Genomic DNA, 18,442 nt, shown 5'->3' with positions numbered 1-18,442 from the left:
TATAGAAATGTATCACAAACTCAACGTTATTCCTTACGTTTATAGCGTTAAGCACATGGACTATACAACATTTATAGAAATGTATCACAAACTCAATGTTATTCCTTACGTTTTTAGCGCTAAGCACATGGGCTATACAACATTTATAGAAATGTATCACAAACTCAATGTAATTCCTTACGTTTATAGCGCTAAGCACATGGGCTATATAGAGGTTACACAACGAGTGGTTGTTGGATATGGAATTTATTTCACACTCGTAAGTTATTTTTTAAAAGTTACAAAAGACACGAGCTTTAGCGAGTGTTTTTTGCAACTTTTAAAAAATATCTTACGAGTGTGAAATAAATTCCATATCCAACAATTTCGAGTCGTGTGACCTGTTTCTACCACAATAATATCGGCTTGAATCAAAGGGAAACGTGGCCAAGTATAAATGCAGCTTGGGTCAAAGTTCACCGTGTTAGCCAATCAAAATGCGTACAGATACCACGTGAGGGATAAACAGATTGTTATTCAACAGCTGTAATGATTAACTGATGGTCTGAGAGTTGAATAACACAGGGTATTGTGGTGGAAACAACATTTATAGAAATGTATCACAAACTCAACGTTATTCCTTACGTTTATAGCGCTAAGCACATGGGCTATACAACATTTATAGAAATGTATCACAAACTCAACGTTATTCCTTGCGTTTTTAGCGCTAAGCACATGGACTATACAACATTTTATACAAAATGTTTCATATGTAACACAGTAAGACAGACATCTACCTGTTTCAATGAGGTTTAACCAAGTAAAATCAGCCATACTTTATTAAAACTGATAGAGAGGAGAAAACAATCATATTTCCCCGCTAGTTTTTCACGAGAAGTCCCCACAGCTAGCTTAATTACTGTGTCTTCTGTATCATGTATCTGTGCTGGCATATTTTCCACTTTTACAAAACCTGGATACCATTCCTCAAGTTAATCGACAAAATCTCTACGCTAAGTCATGTTTTCAGTTTTCATCAATTTTACATTGAACTACGCATTGAAAGGGATATTAAATGAGACGTTATATCAAGTGGGCGTCCATATCTGAAGACTGACTGGAAACATTTCAACACTTTTTATTTATCCTTTAAGTCAGTGCCTGTAAAGATGTGTTAGGCTTCTTTTTGTGATATATTCTGATTACAACGAGCCAAAATAGGGTTTATCTGGGGTGATTACAAGAAACTGTATCACAAAAATTATCCACCTAACATCGCAGTTCTATATCCAAAATCACCCACTTAACATCGCAGTTCTATATCCCAAATTACATATCTAACATTTTGTGATATACTAATACACCATGGTACTACGCCGCGGACGGAATAGAAAGTAATGGGGTCTGTAGCTCAGGAATTAGCCATTCAACGAGACGGAACCAGCCAGACCCAGTTTCCTCACTATTCCTCCAGTTCCTTAACTAAAAAACTTTCCAATTTGATTAGCATCATATCTTCCATTGTTATTGTAACGAAACACTGAACTGGTTTAATATGATTACGAGTTATTATAAATATTGTATCCTAAACCAACATAGTTAAATCGGGGTGGAGTGCGGGGGAATCGTAACGGAGCATGTTTTCTTTACTTGTTTTAGTTTCTTGACATCTGTAGCTTCTGTGTCTAGTTACCTGACCTCTGTAACCTGACCTATATATATAGTAATATGAACTATATATAGTAACATAACCTCTTTATCTATATGACATAAATATCTAGTAACACGACCTTTATATCCAGTAACGTGACATATCTAGTGGCATGACCTCTTTATCTAAACGACATATATATATCAAGCAACATGGCCTATATATCTACAAGTAACATGATCTATATATCTAGTAACATGAACTAAATATCTAGTAATATGACCTTTTTATGTAGTAACATGGCCTATATATCTATATCCAGTAACCCGACCTATATATCTAGTAATATGACCTTTATATGTAGTAACATGGCCTATATATTAATATTCAGTAACCCGACCTATATATCTAGTAATATGACCTATATATCTAGTAATATGACCTATATATCTAGTAAAATTACCTTTTTATGTAGTAACATGGCCTATATATCTATATCCAGTAACCCGACCTATATATCTAGTAACATGACCTTTATATGTAGTAACATGGCCTATATATTAACATTCAGTAACATGACCTATAAATCAAGTAACATTACCTATATATCTAGTAACGTGGCCTATATATATAGTAACATGACCTATATATCTCATAACATTACCTATATATCTAGTAACGTGGCCTATATATATAGTAACATGACCTTTACATGTAGTAACATGGCCTGTGTATCTACATCTAGTTACATTCCTCTTTATCTACATAATCTAAATAACCTATATATCTAATAACATTGCATATATACCTACGTCTTGTAACATGACCTACCCGTATATATCTACATGGCCTCTATATATCTGGTAATATGACCCATATATCTGGTAACATCACCTATATATCTGGTAACATGACCTACATAATTCATATCTGGTAACATGACCTACATATCTGGTAACATGACCTATATATCTGGTAACATCACCTATATATCTGGTAACATGACCTACATATCTGGTAACATGACCTATATATCTGGTAACATCACCTACATATCTGGTGACATGACCTATATATCTGGTAACATGACCTACAAATGTATATCTGGTAACATGACCTACATATCTGGTAACATGACCTATATATTTTGTAACATGACCTACATATCTGGTAGCATCACCTATATATCTGGTAACATGACCTATATATCTGGTAACATCACCTACATATCTGGTAACATGACCTGCATAATTCATATCTGGTAACATGACCTACATATCTGGTAACATGACCTATATATCTGGTAATATGACCTACATATCTGGTAATATGACCTATATAACTAGTAAAATTACCTTTTTATGTAGTATCATGGCCTATATATATATATATCCAGTAACCCGACCTATATATCTAGTAATATGACCTTTATATGTAGTAACATGGCCTATATATCAACATTCAGCATCATGACCTATAAATCAAGTAACATGACCTATATATCTCATAACATTACCTATATATCTAGTAACGTGACCTATATATATATATAGTAACATGACCTTTACATGTAGTAACATGGCCTGTGTATCTACATCTAGTTACATTCCTCTTTATCTACATAATCTAAATAACCTATATATCTAATAACATTGCATATATACCTACGTCTTGTAACATGACCTGCCCGTATATATCTACATGGCCTCTATATATCTGGTAACATGACCTACATAATTTATATCTGGTAACATGACCTACATAATTTATATCTGGTAATATGACCTACATAATTTATGTCTGGTAAAATGACCTACATATTTCATATCTGGTAACATCACCTATATATCTGGTAACATGACCTATATATCTGGTAACATGACCTATATATCTGGTAACGTGACCTACATATCTGGTAACATGACCTATATATCTGGTTACATGACCTACATATCTGGTAACATGACCTACATATCTGGTAACATGACCTATATATCTGGTAACATGACCTACATATCTGGTAGCATGACCTATATATCTGGTAATATGACCTACATATCTGGTAACATGACCTATATTTCTTCCCATACGACCGAGCTAGTAATATAAAATAGATACATTTCCGATTCCCATGACCTACATACCTAGTCGCATTGCCTACATATATGATAACGTGACCTACAGGGGGACTACGAGAGCTCAGTCTGTAGAACAACAAAAATCTCAGGGAATACCTGAAGTGTGTGCTTTTTTTGTTTTTGTTTGTTTTTGAGTTTTTTCCAGGAAGATGAGATCACGGAACATCATTTGCTGTAGTAACTTCATCATTACCAACACACTTAAAATCTAGGTTGGTTCGGGTAGCATAGGCCGGATGCCTCATAATTTGTCCAACGAGATCGTCTAGTCACATGACATCAATTACAACCTTAGTTACATGGCCTATATAGTAGCACCATATACTATCTAGTAGTATGATCTATATATAGTAACATCATATACTATCTAGTAGTATGATCTATATATAGTAACATCACATACTATCCAGTAGTATGATCTATATATAGTAACATCACATACTATCTAGTAGTATGATCTATATATAGTAACATCAAATACTATCTAGTAGTATGATCTATATATAGTAACATCACATACTATCTAGTAGTATGATCTATATATAGTAACATCATATACTATCTAGTAACATGACCTATATATAGTAACACCATATACTATCTAGTAGTATGATCTATATATAGTAACATCACATACTATCTAGTAGTATGATCTATATATAGTAACATCAAATACTATCTAGTAGTATGATCTATATAAAGTAACATCAGATACTATCTAGTAGTATGATCTATATATAGTAACACCATATACTATCTAGTAGTATGATCTATATATATAGTAACACCATATACTATCTAGTAGTATGATCTATATATAGTAACATCACATACTATCTAGTAGTATGATCTATATATAGTAACACCATATACTATCTAGTAACATGACCTATATATAGTAACACCATATACTATCTAGTAGTATGATCTATATATAGTAACATCACATACTATCTAGTAGTATGATCTATATAGTAACATCAGATACTATCTAGTAGTATGATCTATATATAGTAACATCAAATACTATCTAGTAGTATGATCTATATAAAGTAACATCAGATACTATCTAGTAGTATGATCTATATATAGTAACACCATATACTATCTAGTAGTATGATCTATATATATAGTAACACCATTTACTATCTAGTAGTATGATCTATATAAAGTAACATCAGATACTATCTAGTAACATGACATATAAAAATGCTGTATAGTAACATGACCTATTTATAGTCATACATTCTATCTAGTACTATGACCTATTTATAGTAACATAACACACTATCTAGTAGTACGACCTATATATAGTAACATAACACACTATCCAGTAGTATGACCTATATATAGTAACACCGCATACTATCTAGTAGTACGACATTTATATTGTCACATCACATATATCTAGTAACATGACCTATATATATACATACATACATACTATGTAGTCACACCACCTATATATAGCCACACACATACTCTATAGTAACATGTCCTATATATAGTAACATAACATACTACCTAGTAACATGACATATATATAGTTGCATAACATACTATCTAGTCACATAACCTATATATAGTAACATAACATAATACCTAGTAACATGACCTATATATAGTAACATAACATACTATCTAGTCACATCACCTATCTATAGCAACACACACCCTATCTGGTAGCATGACCTATATATAGTAACAGCACATACTATCTAGTAACATGACCTATATATAGTAACATGTATACTATCTAGTTACATAACCTATATATAGTAACATACATACTATCTAGTAACAAGACCTATATATAGTAACATCACATACTATCTAGTCACATAACCTATATATAGTAACATACATACTATCTAGTTACATAACTTATATATAGTAACACACATACTATCTAGTTACATAACCTATATATATAGTCACAAACATACTATCTAGTAATATATAGTAACACCACATACTATCTAGTAATATAACCTATATATAGTCACAAACATAGTAACATCACTGTCTAATAACATGACTTATGTATAGTCACACCATATGCAATCTAATAAAATGGCCTTTATATATTTACATCACATACTATCTAGTAGAAGGACCTACATATAGTAACATCACATACTCTTTAGTAACGTGACATTTTAACTCGAGGCGCTGGTAGACAAATCTAAAGTTATTTAAACTGATTTCTACCACAATAGGTGGGTGTTATTGATCTCCCAGGTAAAGAAATAATCATTACAAGTGAATAATAAAACAGTTTATGCATTTAAATTGGTTGATACAGTGACCTTTGACCAGGACAATTTTTTTAATTACGTGGTGAAATGCGTTTTGATTGGCTAACAACTGAAGGCTACTTCACAGTTCCGCGGAAATGGTGACACACAAAAAGTAGCTCGCAATTGTTTTTGTGATCATCCGTTTTTTAACATAGATTTCTATCAATTTTATTGCTTTGAATAATAATAAACTTGCTAATTATTTATCATGATTGGCGATAAATTGTAATGACTGCACACATTTTCGAAATTGTCAGTTTTGCATATCAATTAGCGGCATTTCACTTTAGGTCATATCCTTACACCTCAACTGAAAATGTGAAAAGACCACGCGTTGAAACGAAATAGGTCAAATCATCCTCAGTATAGCTTTTCTATTGTGGTAGAAACAGGTGACACACACTCGTGGTTGTTGTATTTGGTATTTCTTTCACACTCGTTAGTTATTATTCCAATGTAATAACTATTTTATTACTTTTGAAAAATATTTTTTAAGTAACTCGGGAAATACCATATATAACACCATGTTTGTGGTACGTTGTGGTACCTCTATTTATTCATTATAACTACGAAACGTTATCATTAGAGAACAGTGAAATATGTCTATTCCTGATAAAATGAATACAAATTGCGAACATTCCACAGGTATATATATGTAACAATGCGTTGGTACGAAAGGGATTGTTTAATGTGTTGTCCGATAGGTGTCTTTTTCATCTTAATACAATCTAATTAGAATCTAGATGGTCATTCTCACTACGTTACATGAACATCTAACGACATCCCATAAGGGGTGACGTTCTGATTAAGTTTAAACATATTTTATTGACATAAAATGACAAAGGGATTGGTCGGTAAGTTTTGCCAACTTATTGATGACCTTTCCCGCATAAATGACATATGATAATATACAGTGGTCACATGATGATATGTACAAATATTCAACAATATGATAAACAAAAGATGATTTATGAATTGTCTTTCTTAAAAAATAAAAAAAAGGTTATATTTTATTAGGGATGGAAAAAGAGAGAGAGAATGAGAGACAGGCAGGAGGAGAGAGAGAGGGGGGGGTGACAATAGTTTTGTATAGCTTGCAACAAGTAAAATTAATGAACTGAGATTGTGTTTCCGATCCTTCCCGACACAGACGACACTTGTTACACTATTCACTTTCCAATCTTTCAGCTGTTTCAAATGTTCATCACATCCCGTGCGTAAGTGGCTTTCTCCTGGTTCCGTCCGCTCTTCCAGTTAACTACGTTTCTCAAGTGCCGTTTGGATCCGGAAGGACCAGAAATACAACCTACATTTTTAGATGGATTCAATTGATCCATTGTTGTCCTTACACTATATATAAAGTACGGATAGATAGGACACTTTTGAAGCAAGTTTATGAACTAATAAGATTAAGAAAAGGAGAGGAAAAAGGGAGGGGGAGTAAGAAACGGCAGCTAGTCGAATCTACCCGACCTTCTCAGGAAGTTTTGCACAGCTTTGGCGATTTTTACATTGTCATTTGGTGAAATATTAGGATCACCTTTACAAAGAACATCGATGTTGGCAGGACCGTACCATGATATTTCAGTAATAAGTGTTCTTCTTAAATTGGCATACAAAGGACAGATAAGGAAAAAATGATAGCAATCTTCACAGGGATGCCCACATTGACACTCGGGTGAATCTACGAGATTAGCTCTAAAAAGATCATAGTTTAGTGTGCTAGCTCGATTTCTCAGTCGACTGTGGATAATATTTAAATTCCTAGGTCCATAGTTTATAAAATGCTTACTATATAATATATTGTTTGCTGTCATAGATTTCTTTACATTTGACTTAAAAGAACTTAGAGAAGGCGAGTTTCTAATAGTGATATTCAAGTCGTTCCAGAGTTTTGACGTAGAGGGAAAGAAAGAATTGTTTGAAAGTTGTAAACGAAAGTGTTGTTCTCTCAAAAGATGTGCATTTCGCAAATTGTATGGAATTATATTTCCAATATACATTGGCAATAAGTCGACGAGAAAAGTAGGTGACAAATTATTAACTATAGAATAGAATAAAGACAGTTTCCGAGCATCCCTTCTCTTCGCAAGGGGTAACCAGCCGGTTTCTTGATATAAGAAATCTTTTTTTGTGAATATGGGCAGCCCTGTAACTATTCTCGCAGCTTCTAAATTTATTTTTTCCAATAGCAATAAATTTGTTGTACCACAGTTGTCCCATACTTCGCAGGCATATTCGAGTAGAGGTCGAATATAAGTAAGATACATTTTTTCTAATGTATTCCTATTTAGGATAAATTTTAATTTACGAAGTGTGGCTATATATTTATTAACTTTTTTAACCATATATTCAACATGGATATTCCATTTACAATCATTAGAAAAAACGACACCGAAGTGTTTATGTTGGTTAGTGATTTGAATTGGGGTATTGTTGAATGTTAAAGATGGGATAAATGGAAGTTGCCTATTTGAGATAACCAGGGCCTCAGTTTTAGTAGGATTAAAGGACATTAGCCATTCTTTAGACCAGACTTCAAGTTTAATAAGATCTGCGTTTGCGTCTGCTTCAATAGTGTTTAAGTCATGGGACGAATAAGAAAGAGAGGTATCATCTGCAAAGAGTCTAGATAGGGAAGAAAGTTCACATGAAATATCGTTTATATAAAGAAGGAAGAAAAGTGGACCTAGAACTGATCCTTGAGGGACACCAGCATTTATAGTCTTACGCGAAGATATAGAATCATTAATAAAAACTGATTGTTTTCTGTTCGACAGATAACTAGTTATCCATCTTAGAAGATGACCTTTGAGATGTGTATATTTCACTTTCAGGGCGAATTGTCAATTTGTCGATGAACCGAAGCAAACAATTTCGTCACAGCATGCATCTGAAGCAAACCATTTCGGCAGAGTATGTATAAACATGTAACTATATGCTTTATGGAACGAAATGTCTTGAAATAAATTGAAAGATTACGCAAGCTATGCACTCTAGTCATGCTAATTCGGACCTATAAAATTCACTTCCAAGGTTCTGGAAGTAGTCATTTGATTGGCTAATCCAAAAGGTCACCCTGACGTGACCCCTTATGGGATGTTGTTAGATGTTCATGTAACGTAGTGAGAATGACCATCTAGATTTTAATTAGATTGATCTTAATATGATGTTTAGCAGGGCGATAATATTGTTATTTTCCGTACGTTTCACTCTAAATATAAAAAGGACACATATTATCCACCATAGAATACCTCATGGAACTCTAGCAAAACTACTAGTCATCAATATAATCGAGTCCCGAGTGTCTCAGCGGAGAGTAGTAACAGACGTCCGTACAACGTCTATTTAGTCTCATTCTGTACATTCTCACCGTGACGAGGGATACAGCCTGTCCAGACGTTTGTTAATAAAACGACCAGAAATAGCAACACATACTCAACATTACGACATATATATACGGTACAGGGCGTTTTATCCTATCTACTTTTTATTTCAATTACAAAACAACAGATCTATTTTGTTGCCTTTTTACACAATAGCAGGATTGGAATGTATCATCGTATCATCGCTGTCGGATATAGTCTGTAGTCTTGAAAAGGTTGACAAACTATATATTTCATTTTCACAATTACTTGCTAATCTTTGGCAGATTGAGAGTTTGTTTATTTCAGAAGCCCAAATCAGTTCTAGTTTTTCTCGTGCACATCTATAATTAAAGCTTATGCAGCGAAAGAACAAAATCTTTTCATCACCGAAATAGAACCAGCGATATGTTTTGAGGTGTTTAGGGCGAAGCATATACAGTTATGTTTTAAGACATGAAAAACAAGACGTTTAAACTGATAAGCTTATAATTGCATTAAAAACACATCATGTATAAAAATGAGATGAGTGAAAGGAAACCGTAAATAAAATGTCTTGAATAAATTGTATTTGTCAATATGGCAGGTGGAACACAGCCTCCTTGGACAGACGCATCTGTTCATAGTGATGGCTGGCTTGGGTTCCTATAGACTTATCGGAGATGGACGATATTTAAAACACTCATTTTTATTTTATCTTATTTGCACGAGAATAGATTACATATTTTTAAAATGTCAATGTATTGTGCCACAGTGTACGTCTAGTGTCAGTGCGTTTAACACTAAACATACTTATCTTTATTCTGCACGCGATGCGATTATATAAGAAGTAATATATGTAAGAATACATTTGATATGATTTGATTAAATACTTGGTCAGTATTGTCCCCTGAGTAAAATATCAGCCTCTATCTCGGGTTGACATTTTCGGCTCTGACAATAGGTCATTATTGCCGATTCGAAAATAAGGGTTCACTGGAAGCTTACCAAAGCAAGACAGAAGGTAAATGAAATCAGTTTTTGGATGGAAAAGGTGTGGCTAACAATCTGAGAAACTATAATGTACCGAACGAATGTGAGTACTGCCAGTTTAGTTCGCATGTCAGTTTTTCGGCATAGCCGTATAATATTCTTTTGGCCCCGGATATGACGCGACAGGGTGGCGTTACTGGTCAAGATGAAGTATATGATTGGTCAATGTAGCAGGTAAATGCAAAATGCAAAATGCAGATATGCTATTAAAAACGAAACAAAGTTATGCTTGAATGTAAGCTGAATAAGTGGATGTATCTTTTCAAATGACACATTAATAAAATTATATTCCTGATTCAAATGTAGTCTTGTTATCATCGAAAATGATTCAAACTGATATAATTTTGTTATCCTTGCTGAAACCAGAGACTTGTATATCTGATATACAAGTCTCTGCTGAAACGCATTAGTTCGTTAATTTATTTCACCAGCACTTTTACATCACCAGCATTAAAACTATGCCGTTTATCTTTTTTAAAGATATTTCTTGCTTTGTTCAGAACTGGAAAAGTTAGTCATGAAAAAAATTACTTCATTCGATTATCATAATTTTTTATGAATATCTCTATTGTCGACACGTAGACATTTTGGTTTAAGGATTAATTAACTTGAATACAGTTTTATGGTATGATATGGCAAGCCAAGTTATCATTTAGTCATGGAGCAATCTTGATCCAGTAATCAACCATATTTGATAAGATATCTTATGTAATAAATGAGACATCATCTGTGTCATATAAGATATCTTATAAAAAGATATAATATATCTCATAAACGTTAAGATATCTTATAAACATATCCGATATCTGATAAACTTCACTTGGATTGCCATATTATGGCGCCATAACATAAAAATGGAATGTATTTTAAATAAACCATGAGAGTACACTACAAGTGTGTGCGCGCTATGTTTCCATTACATAAATAATATCAATTTGCATAATCCTTTTAATCAAATCTATTCTACACAATCCCTGCGAAAATCCATATTTATGGATGTGTTCACTTCTCTTAGAAATCAAAAGTGACGTTGCAAATGGCGATGCCATTTTACGTTATGGACTGATATTTTTAAGCCAATGAAAATGCTTGTTACAAACACGATTAACAACAAGAGTTTTAAGGATCCTTGGTCATGGAGATGTTGTATGAACTTGTTTAATACCCAGTGGTTTTACCAGACGGTATCGTGGTCTTTCAACACACATTGCTATTGCCTTCAAGCCGGACAGGGAATAATTAGTTGTCGGAGAAAAACATGATTCGTTTTATATGACTAAAACACTAGTGACATAAAAACTAATAATTACTTACGCATATGAGTATACATTTTAATAGATCTTAGTTAAGTTATTCTATATTATAACTCTTTTCTAACGCCTGTTCGTAAAATTGTTCACACGCTGTCACAATGAGATAGGTGACGTCACAATAGTGATCATGTGATCAAATGATGTTTTAAAGTCTTAGAACACTATCATACCTCTTTGCATTGCAATGGGAGGATGCAGAGCAAGTGAACACATATTTTCATCAATATCAAGGTGTGAAAATTATAACAACCTTTTCTAAAATTAATAGTTAGTGACGCTACAGTTTCTTGTGAGTTACTAATGGAAACGATCGTTTATAAATTTGGTTTCCGTAAAGTATATTGGAGCCACAAACGACAATTTGAATATACGTGATGTTTCTCGCTATGTCTCAACCTCGCGATGCAGAGAGCCTTACTCATCAGAAAAAAGTTTATAAAACATTCAAATGAGTAGTACATAACTATGGTCTGCTAAAATGTCTTCTTGGTACCAATGACCGGATTTCGGATCGAATTCCTGATCTAAAACTTGCAGAGTGACAGCCGATTGTAATCGTGGCGGAGTGGTGATATCTTTCTGATTTTTGATTGGCCATGTACTGTTTGATTGGCAGATAGGAGATAGATATTGCTTGTAACATTTTCTTATCATTTCACTACCTTTCATATCGGTCAGTCAGTGTCACCGTCTGTCGTCTGCCGGATCCGCCATTTTCTCTCAATTATGAATTTGCTTACTGCTGTTATAGCTGCCGTGGTGCTGGAAGTATGCTGCGCCCATATGTGCATGATCAGCCCTCCACAACGAGGTTCGATGTTAAATCTAAACAAGGCGGGTTCCAGCGACTGCGTTCTGACCACACCCAGGTGTGGTGGAAGACCCCGGGGCATGCCTGTCATGGGACTACGAAGGGGACAAAACTTCACCGTTTCGTTCCAGAAAAACCTTGACCATTACGTTGCGGCGACACCAGGAAGTTTCACTGTTTCTATTGGGTCAGAGCGAGGAGGAACCAAACTGAACGTGCTTGCCAATATCCCTGATGCCGGGGAGCCATCTTTGACCGTGTACTCAGTCAACGTTACCATTCCTATGGACCTTGAACCAAGGAGAGAGTACATTATGCATTCTGCCTATATCACCAACAACCCTCAGGCACCTCCAGAATTCTTCCAGTGCGCAGACATCATGGTCAACGAATAAAGCAGCTGGAAAAAGAGACAGTGGTGTTTGACCGGTATTGTGACAATATGTAAGCTTGTGTAGGGTTATTTCTGTGAATGTTGGACTAGAGTCGCTGGTTTATTGTTTGAAAGTTGTTATTTTAATCAAAATAAATTGTTTACATAAAAAGAAGAATTCAGTGTCATATGTCTAAAACCAATGATACCTAGCATTTGATTGTACAAACACAAATCAGAAGGTCAGCGTCAGTGAAGGAGATACGCGAGCCGACGACCAGTTGATGACACATCTTATACGTATGACATCCATGGGTGACGTTTACCATTGGGCATCTTCTGACAATCTACTGATATGGGAACTGTTACTCAACCCCTTAGGGTACCCAAAATATACTGACAGGGGCACAGTAACCGTACACATCAGAGTACCCTACATCTAATTACAGGGGAACTGTTACTGTACTCTACATCTACCTACAAGGGAACTGTTACTGTACCCTACATCTACCTACAGGGGAACTGTTACTGTACCCTACATCTACTTACAGGGGATATGTTACTGTACCCCACATCTACTTACAGGGGAACTGTTACTCTACCCTACAACTACTTACAGGGGAACTGTTACTGTACCCTACATCTGCTTACAGGGGAACTGTTACTGTACCCCACATCTACTTACAGAGGAACTGTTACTGTACCCTACATCTACTTACAGGGGAACTGTTACTGTACCCTACATCTACCTACAGGGGAACTGTTACTCTACCCTACAACTACTTACAGGGGAACTGTTACTGTACCCTACATCTACTTACAGGGGAACTGTTACTGTACCCTACATCTACTTACAGAGGAACTGTTACTGTACCCTACATCTACTTACAGGGGAACTGTTACTGTACCCTACATCTACTTACAGGGGAACTGTTACTGTACCCCACATCTACTTACTGGGGAACTGTTACTGTACCCTACATCTACTTACAGGGGAACTGTTACTGTACCCTATATCTACTTACAGGGAACTGTTATCTACATACAGGGGAACTGTTACTGTACCCTACATCTACTTACAGGGGAACTGTTACTGTACCCCACATCTACTTACAGGGGAACTGTTACTGTACCCTACATCTACTTACAGGGAAACTGTTATTGTACCCTACATCTACCTACAGGGGAACTGTTACTGTACCCTACATCTACTTACAGGGGGACTGTTACTGTACCCTACATCTACTTACAGGGGAACTGTTACTGTACCCTACATCTACTTACAGGGGAGCTGTTACTGTACCCTACATCTACATACAGGGGAACTGTTACTGTACCCTACAACTACTTACAGGGGAACTGTTACTGTACCCTACATCTACTTACAGTGGAACTGTTACTCTACCCTACATCTACTTACGGGGGAACTGTTACTGTAACCTACATCTACTTACAGGGGAACTGTTACTGTACTCTACATCGACTTACAGGGGAGCTGTGACTGTATCCTACATCTACCTACAGGGGAACTGTTACTGTACCCCACATCTACTTACAGGGGAACTGTGACTGTATCCTACATCTACCTACAGGGGAACTGTGACTGTATCCTACATCTACCTACAGGGGAACTGTTACTGTATCCTACATCTACTTACAGGGGAACTGTTACTGTACTCTACATCTACTTACAGGGGAACTGTTACTGTACCCCACATCTACTTACAGGGGAACTGTTACTGTACCCTACATCTACTTACAGGGGAACTGTTATTGTACTCTACATCTACTTACAGGGGAGCTGTGACTGTACCCTACATCTACTTACAGGGGAACATTTACTGTACCCTACATCTACTTACAGGGGAGCTGTTACTGTACCCTACATCTACATACAGGGGAACTGTTACTGTACCCTACATCTACATACAGGGGAACTGTTACTGTACCCTACAACTACTTACAGGGGAACTGTTACTGTACCCTACATCTACTTACAGTGGAACTGTTACTCTACCCTACATCTACTTACAGGGGAACTGTTACTGTATCCTACATCTACTTACAGGGGAACTGTTACTGTACTCTACATCTACTTACAGGGGAGCTGTGACTGTATCCTACATCTACCTACAGGAGAACTGTTACTGTACCCCACATCTACTTACAGGGGAACTGTGACTGTATCCTACATCTACCTACAGGGGAACTGTGACTGTATCCTACATCTACCTACAGGGGAACTGTTACTGTACCCTACATCTACTTACAGGGGAACTGTTACTGTATCCTACATCTACTTACAGGGGAACTGTTACTGTACCCTACATCTACTTACAGGGGAACTGTTACTGTACCCTACATCTACTTACAGGGGAACGGTTACTGTACCCCACATCTACTTACAGGGGAACTGTTACTGTACCCCACATCTACTTACAGGGGAACTGTTACTGTACCCTACATCTACTTACAGGGGAACTGTTACTCTACCCTACATCTACATAAAGGGGAACTGTTACTGTACCCCACATCTACTTACAGGGGAACTGTCACTGTACCCTACATCTACTTACAGGGGAACTGTTACTGTACCCTACATCTACTTACAGGGGAACGGTTACTGTACCCCACATCTACTTACAGGGGAACTGTTACTGTACCCTACATCTACCTACAGGGGAACTGTTACTGTACCCTACATCTACTTACAGGGGAACTGTCACTGTACCCTACATCTACCTACAGGGGAACTGTTACTGTACCCTACATCTACCTACAGGGGAACTGTTACTGTACCCTACATCTACTTACAGGGGAACTGTTACTGTATCCTACATCTACTTACAGGGGAACTGTTACTGTACCCTACATCTACTTACAGGGGAACTGTCACTGTACCCTACATCTACTTATAGGGGAACTGTTACTGTACCCTACATCTACCTACAGGGGAACTGTTACTCGACCCTACATCTACTTACAGGGGAACTGCTACTGTACCCTACATCTACTTACAGGGGAACTGTTACTGTACCCTACATCTACTTACAGGGGAACTGTTACTGTACCCAACATCTACTTACAGGGGAACTGTTACTGTACCCTACACTTACTTACAGGGGAACTGTTACTGTACCCTACATCTACTTACAGGGGAACTGTTACTGTACCCTACATCTACTTACAGGGGAACTGTTACTGTACCCTACATCTACCTACAGGGGAACTGTTACTGTACCCTACATCTACTTACAGGGGAACTGTTACTGTACCCTACATCTACTTACAGGGGAACTGTTACTGTACCCTACATCTACTTACAGGGGAACTGTTACTGTACCCCACATCTACTTACAGGGGAACTGTTACTGTACCCTACATCTACTTACAGGGGAACTATTACTGTACCCTACATCTACTTACAGGGGAACTGTTACTGTACCCCACATCTACTTACAGGGGAACTGTTACTGTACCTTACATCTACTTACAGGGGAACTGTTACTGTACCCTACATCTACTTACAGGGGAACTGTTACTGTACCCTACATCTACTTACAGGGGAACTGTTACTGTACCCTACATCTACTTACAGGGGAACTATTACTGTACCCTACATCTACTTATAGGGGAACTGTTACTGTACCCTACATCTACTTACAGGGGAACTGTTACTGTACCCTACATCTACCTACAGGGGAACTGTTACTGTACCCTATATCTACTTACAGGGGAACTGTTACTGTACCCTACATCTACTTACAGGGGAACTGTTACTCTACCCTACATCTACTTACAGGGGAACTGTTACTGTACTCTACATCTACTTACAGGGGAACTGTTACTGTACTCTACAACTACTTACAGGGGAACTGTTACTGTGCCCTACATCTACCTACAGGGGAACTGTTACTGTACCCTACATCTACTTACAGAGGAACTGTTACTGTGCCCTACAACTACTTACAGGAGAACTGTTACTGTACTCTACATCTACTTACAGGGGAACTGTTACTGTACCCTACATCTACTTACAGAGGGACTGTTACTGTACCCTACATCTACTTACAGGGGAACTGTTACTGTACCCTACATCTACCTACAGGGGAACTGTTACTCTACCCTACAACTACTTACAGGGGAACTGTTACTGTACCCTACATCTACTTACAGGGGATCTTTTACTGTACCCTACATCTACTTACAGGGGAACTGTTACTGTACCCTACATCTTCTTACAGGGGAACTGTTACTGTACCCTATATCTACTTACAGGGAACTGTTATCTACATACAGGGGAACTGTTACTGTACCCAACATCTACTTACAGGGGAACTGTTATTGTACCCTATATCTACCTACAGGGGAACTGTTACTGTACTCTACATCTACTTACAGGGGATATGTTACTGTACCCCACATCTACTTACAGGGGAACTGTTACTCTACCCTACAACTACTTACAGGGGAACTGTTACTGTACCCTACATCTACTTACAGGGGAACTGTTACTGTACCCCACATCTACTTACAGAGGAACTGTTACTGTATCCTACATCTACTTACAGGGGAACTGTTACTGTACCCTACATCTACTTACAGGGGAACTGTTACTGTACCCTACATCTACTTACAGGGGAACTGTTACTCTACCCTACATCTACTTACAGGGGAACTGTTACTCTACCCTACATCTACCTACAGGGGAACTGTTACTGTACCCTACAACTACTTACAGGGGAACTGTTACTGTACCCTACATCTACCTACAGGGGGACTGTTACTGTACCCTACATCTACTTACAGGGGTACTGTTACTGTGCCCTACATCTACCTACAGGGGAACTGTTACTGTACCCTACATCTACTTACAGGGGAACTGTTACTGTACCCCACATCTACTTACAGGGGAAATGTTACTGTACCCTACATCTACTTACAGGGGAACTGTGACTGTACCCTACATCTACTTACAGGGGAACTGTTACTCTACCCTACATCTACTTACAGGGGAACTGTTACTGTACCAGACATCTACTTATAGGGGAACTGTTACTGTACCCTACATCTACTTATAGGGGAACTGTTACTGTACCCTACATCTACTTACAGGGGAACTATTACCCTACATCTACATACAGGGGAACTGTTACTGTACCCTACATCTACTTACAGGGGAACTGTTACTGTACCCTACATCTACTTACAGGGGAACTGTTACTGTACCCCACATCTACTTACAGGGGAACTATTACCCTACATCTACATACAGGGGAACTGTTACTGTACCCTACATCTACTTACAGGGGAACTGTTACTGTACCCTACATCTACTTACAGGGGACTGTTACTGTACCCTACAACTACTTACAGGGGAACTGTTACTGTACCCTACATCTACTTACAGAGGAACTGTTACTGTACCCTACATCTACTTACAGGGGGACTGTTACTGTACCCTACATCTACTTACAGGG

General features: G+C 37.0%; 1 protein-coding gene across 1 annotated transcript; it reads left to right on the top strand.

Moving 5' to 3' along the window:
• Positions 1–12,432: 12,432 nt before the first annotated feature.
• LOC117337208 lies at positions 12,433–13,131 on the top strand. Its single transcript, XM_033898066.1, has one exon. It carries the CDS (start codon positions 12,505–12,507, stop codon positions 12,982–12,984), a length of 480 nt encoding a protein of 159 aa, XP_033753957.1. The 5' UTR covers positions 12,433–12,504; the 3' UTR covers positions 12,985–13,131.
• Positions 13,132–18,442: the final 5,311 nt, after the last annotated feature.

The sequence above is a fragment of the Pecten maximus genome, chromosome 11 (assembly GCF_902652985.1).
Source record: "Pecten maximus chromosome 11, xPecMax1.1, whole genome shotgun sequence".
Classification (NCBI taxonomy): Eukaryota; Metazoa; Mollusca; class Bivalvia; order Pectinida; family Pectinidae; genus Pecten; species Pecten maximus.
This window is presented reverse-complemented; position numbering and strand designations above follow the sequence as displayed.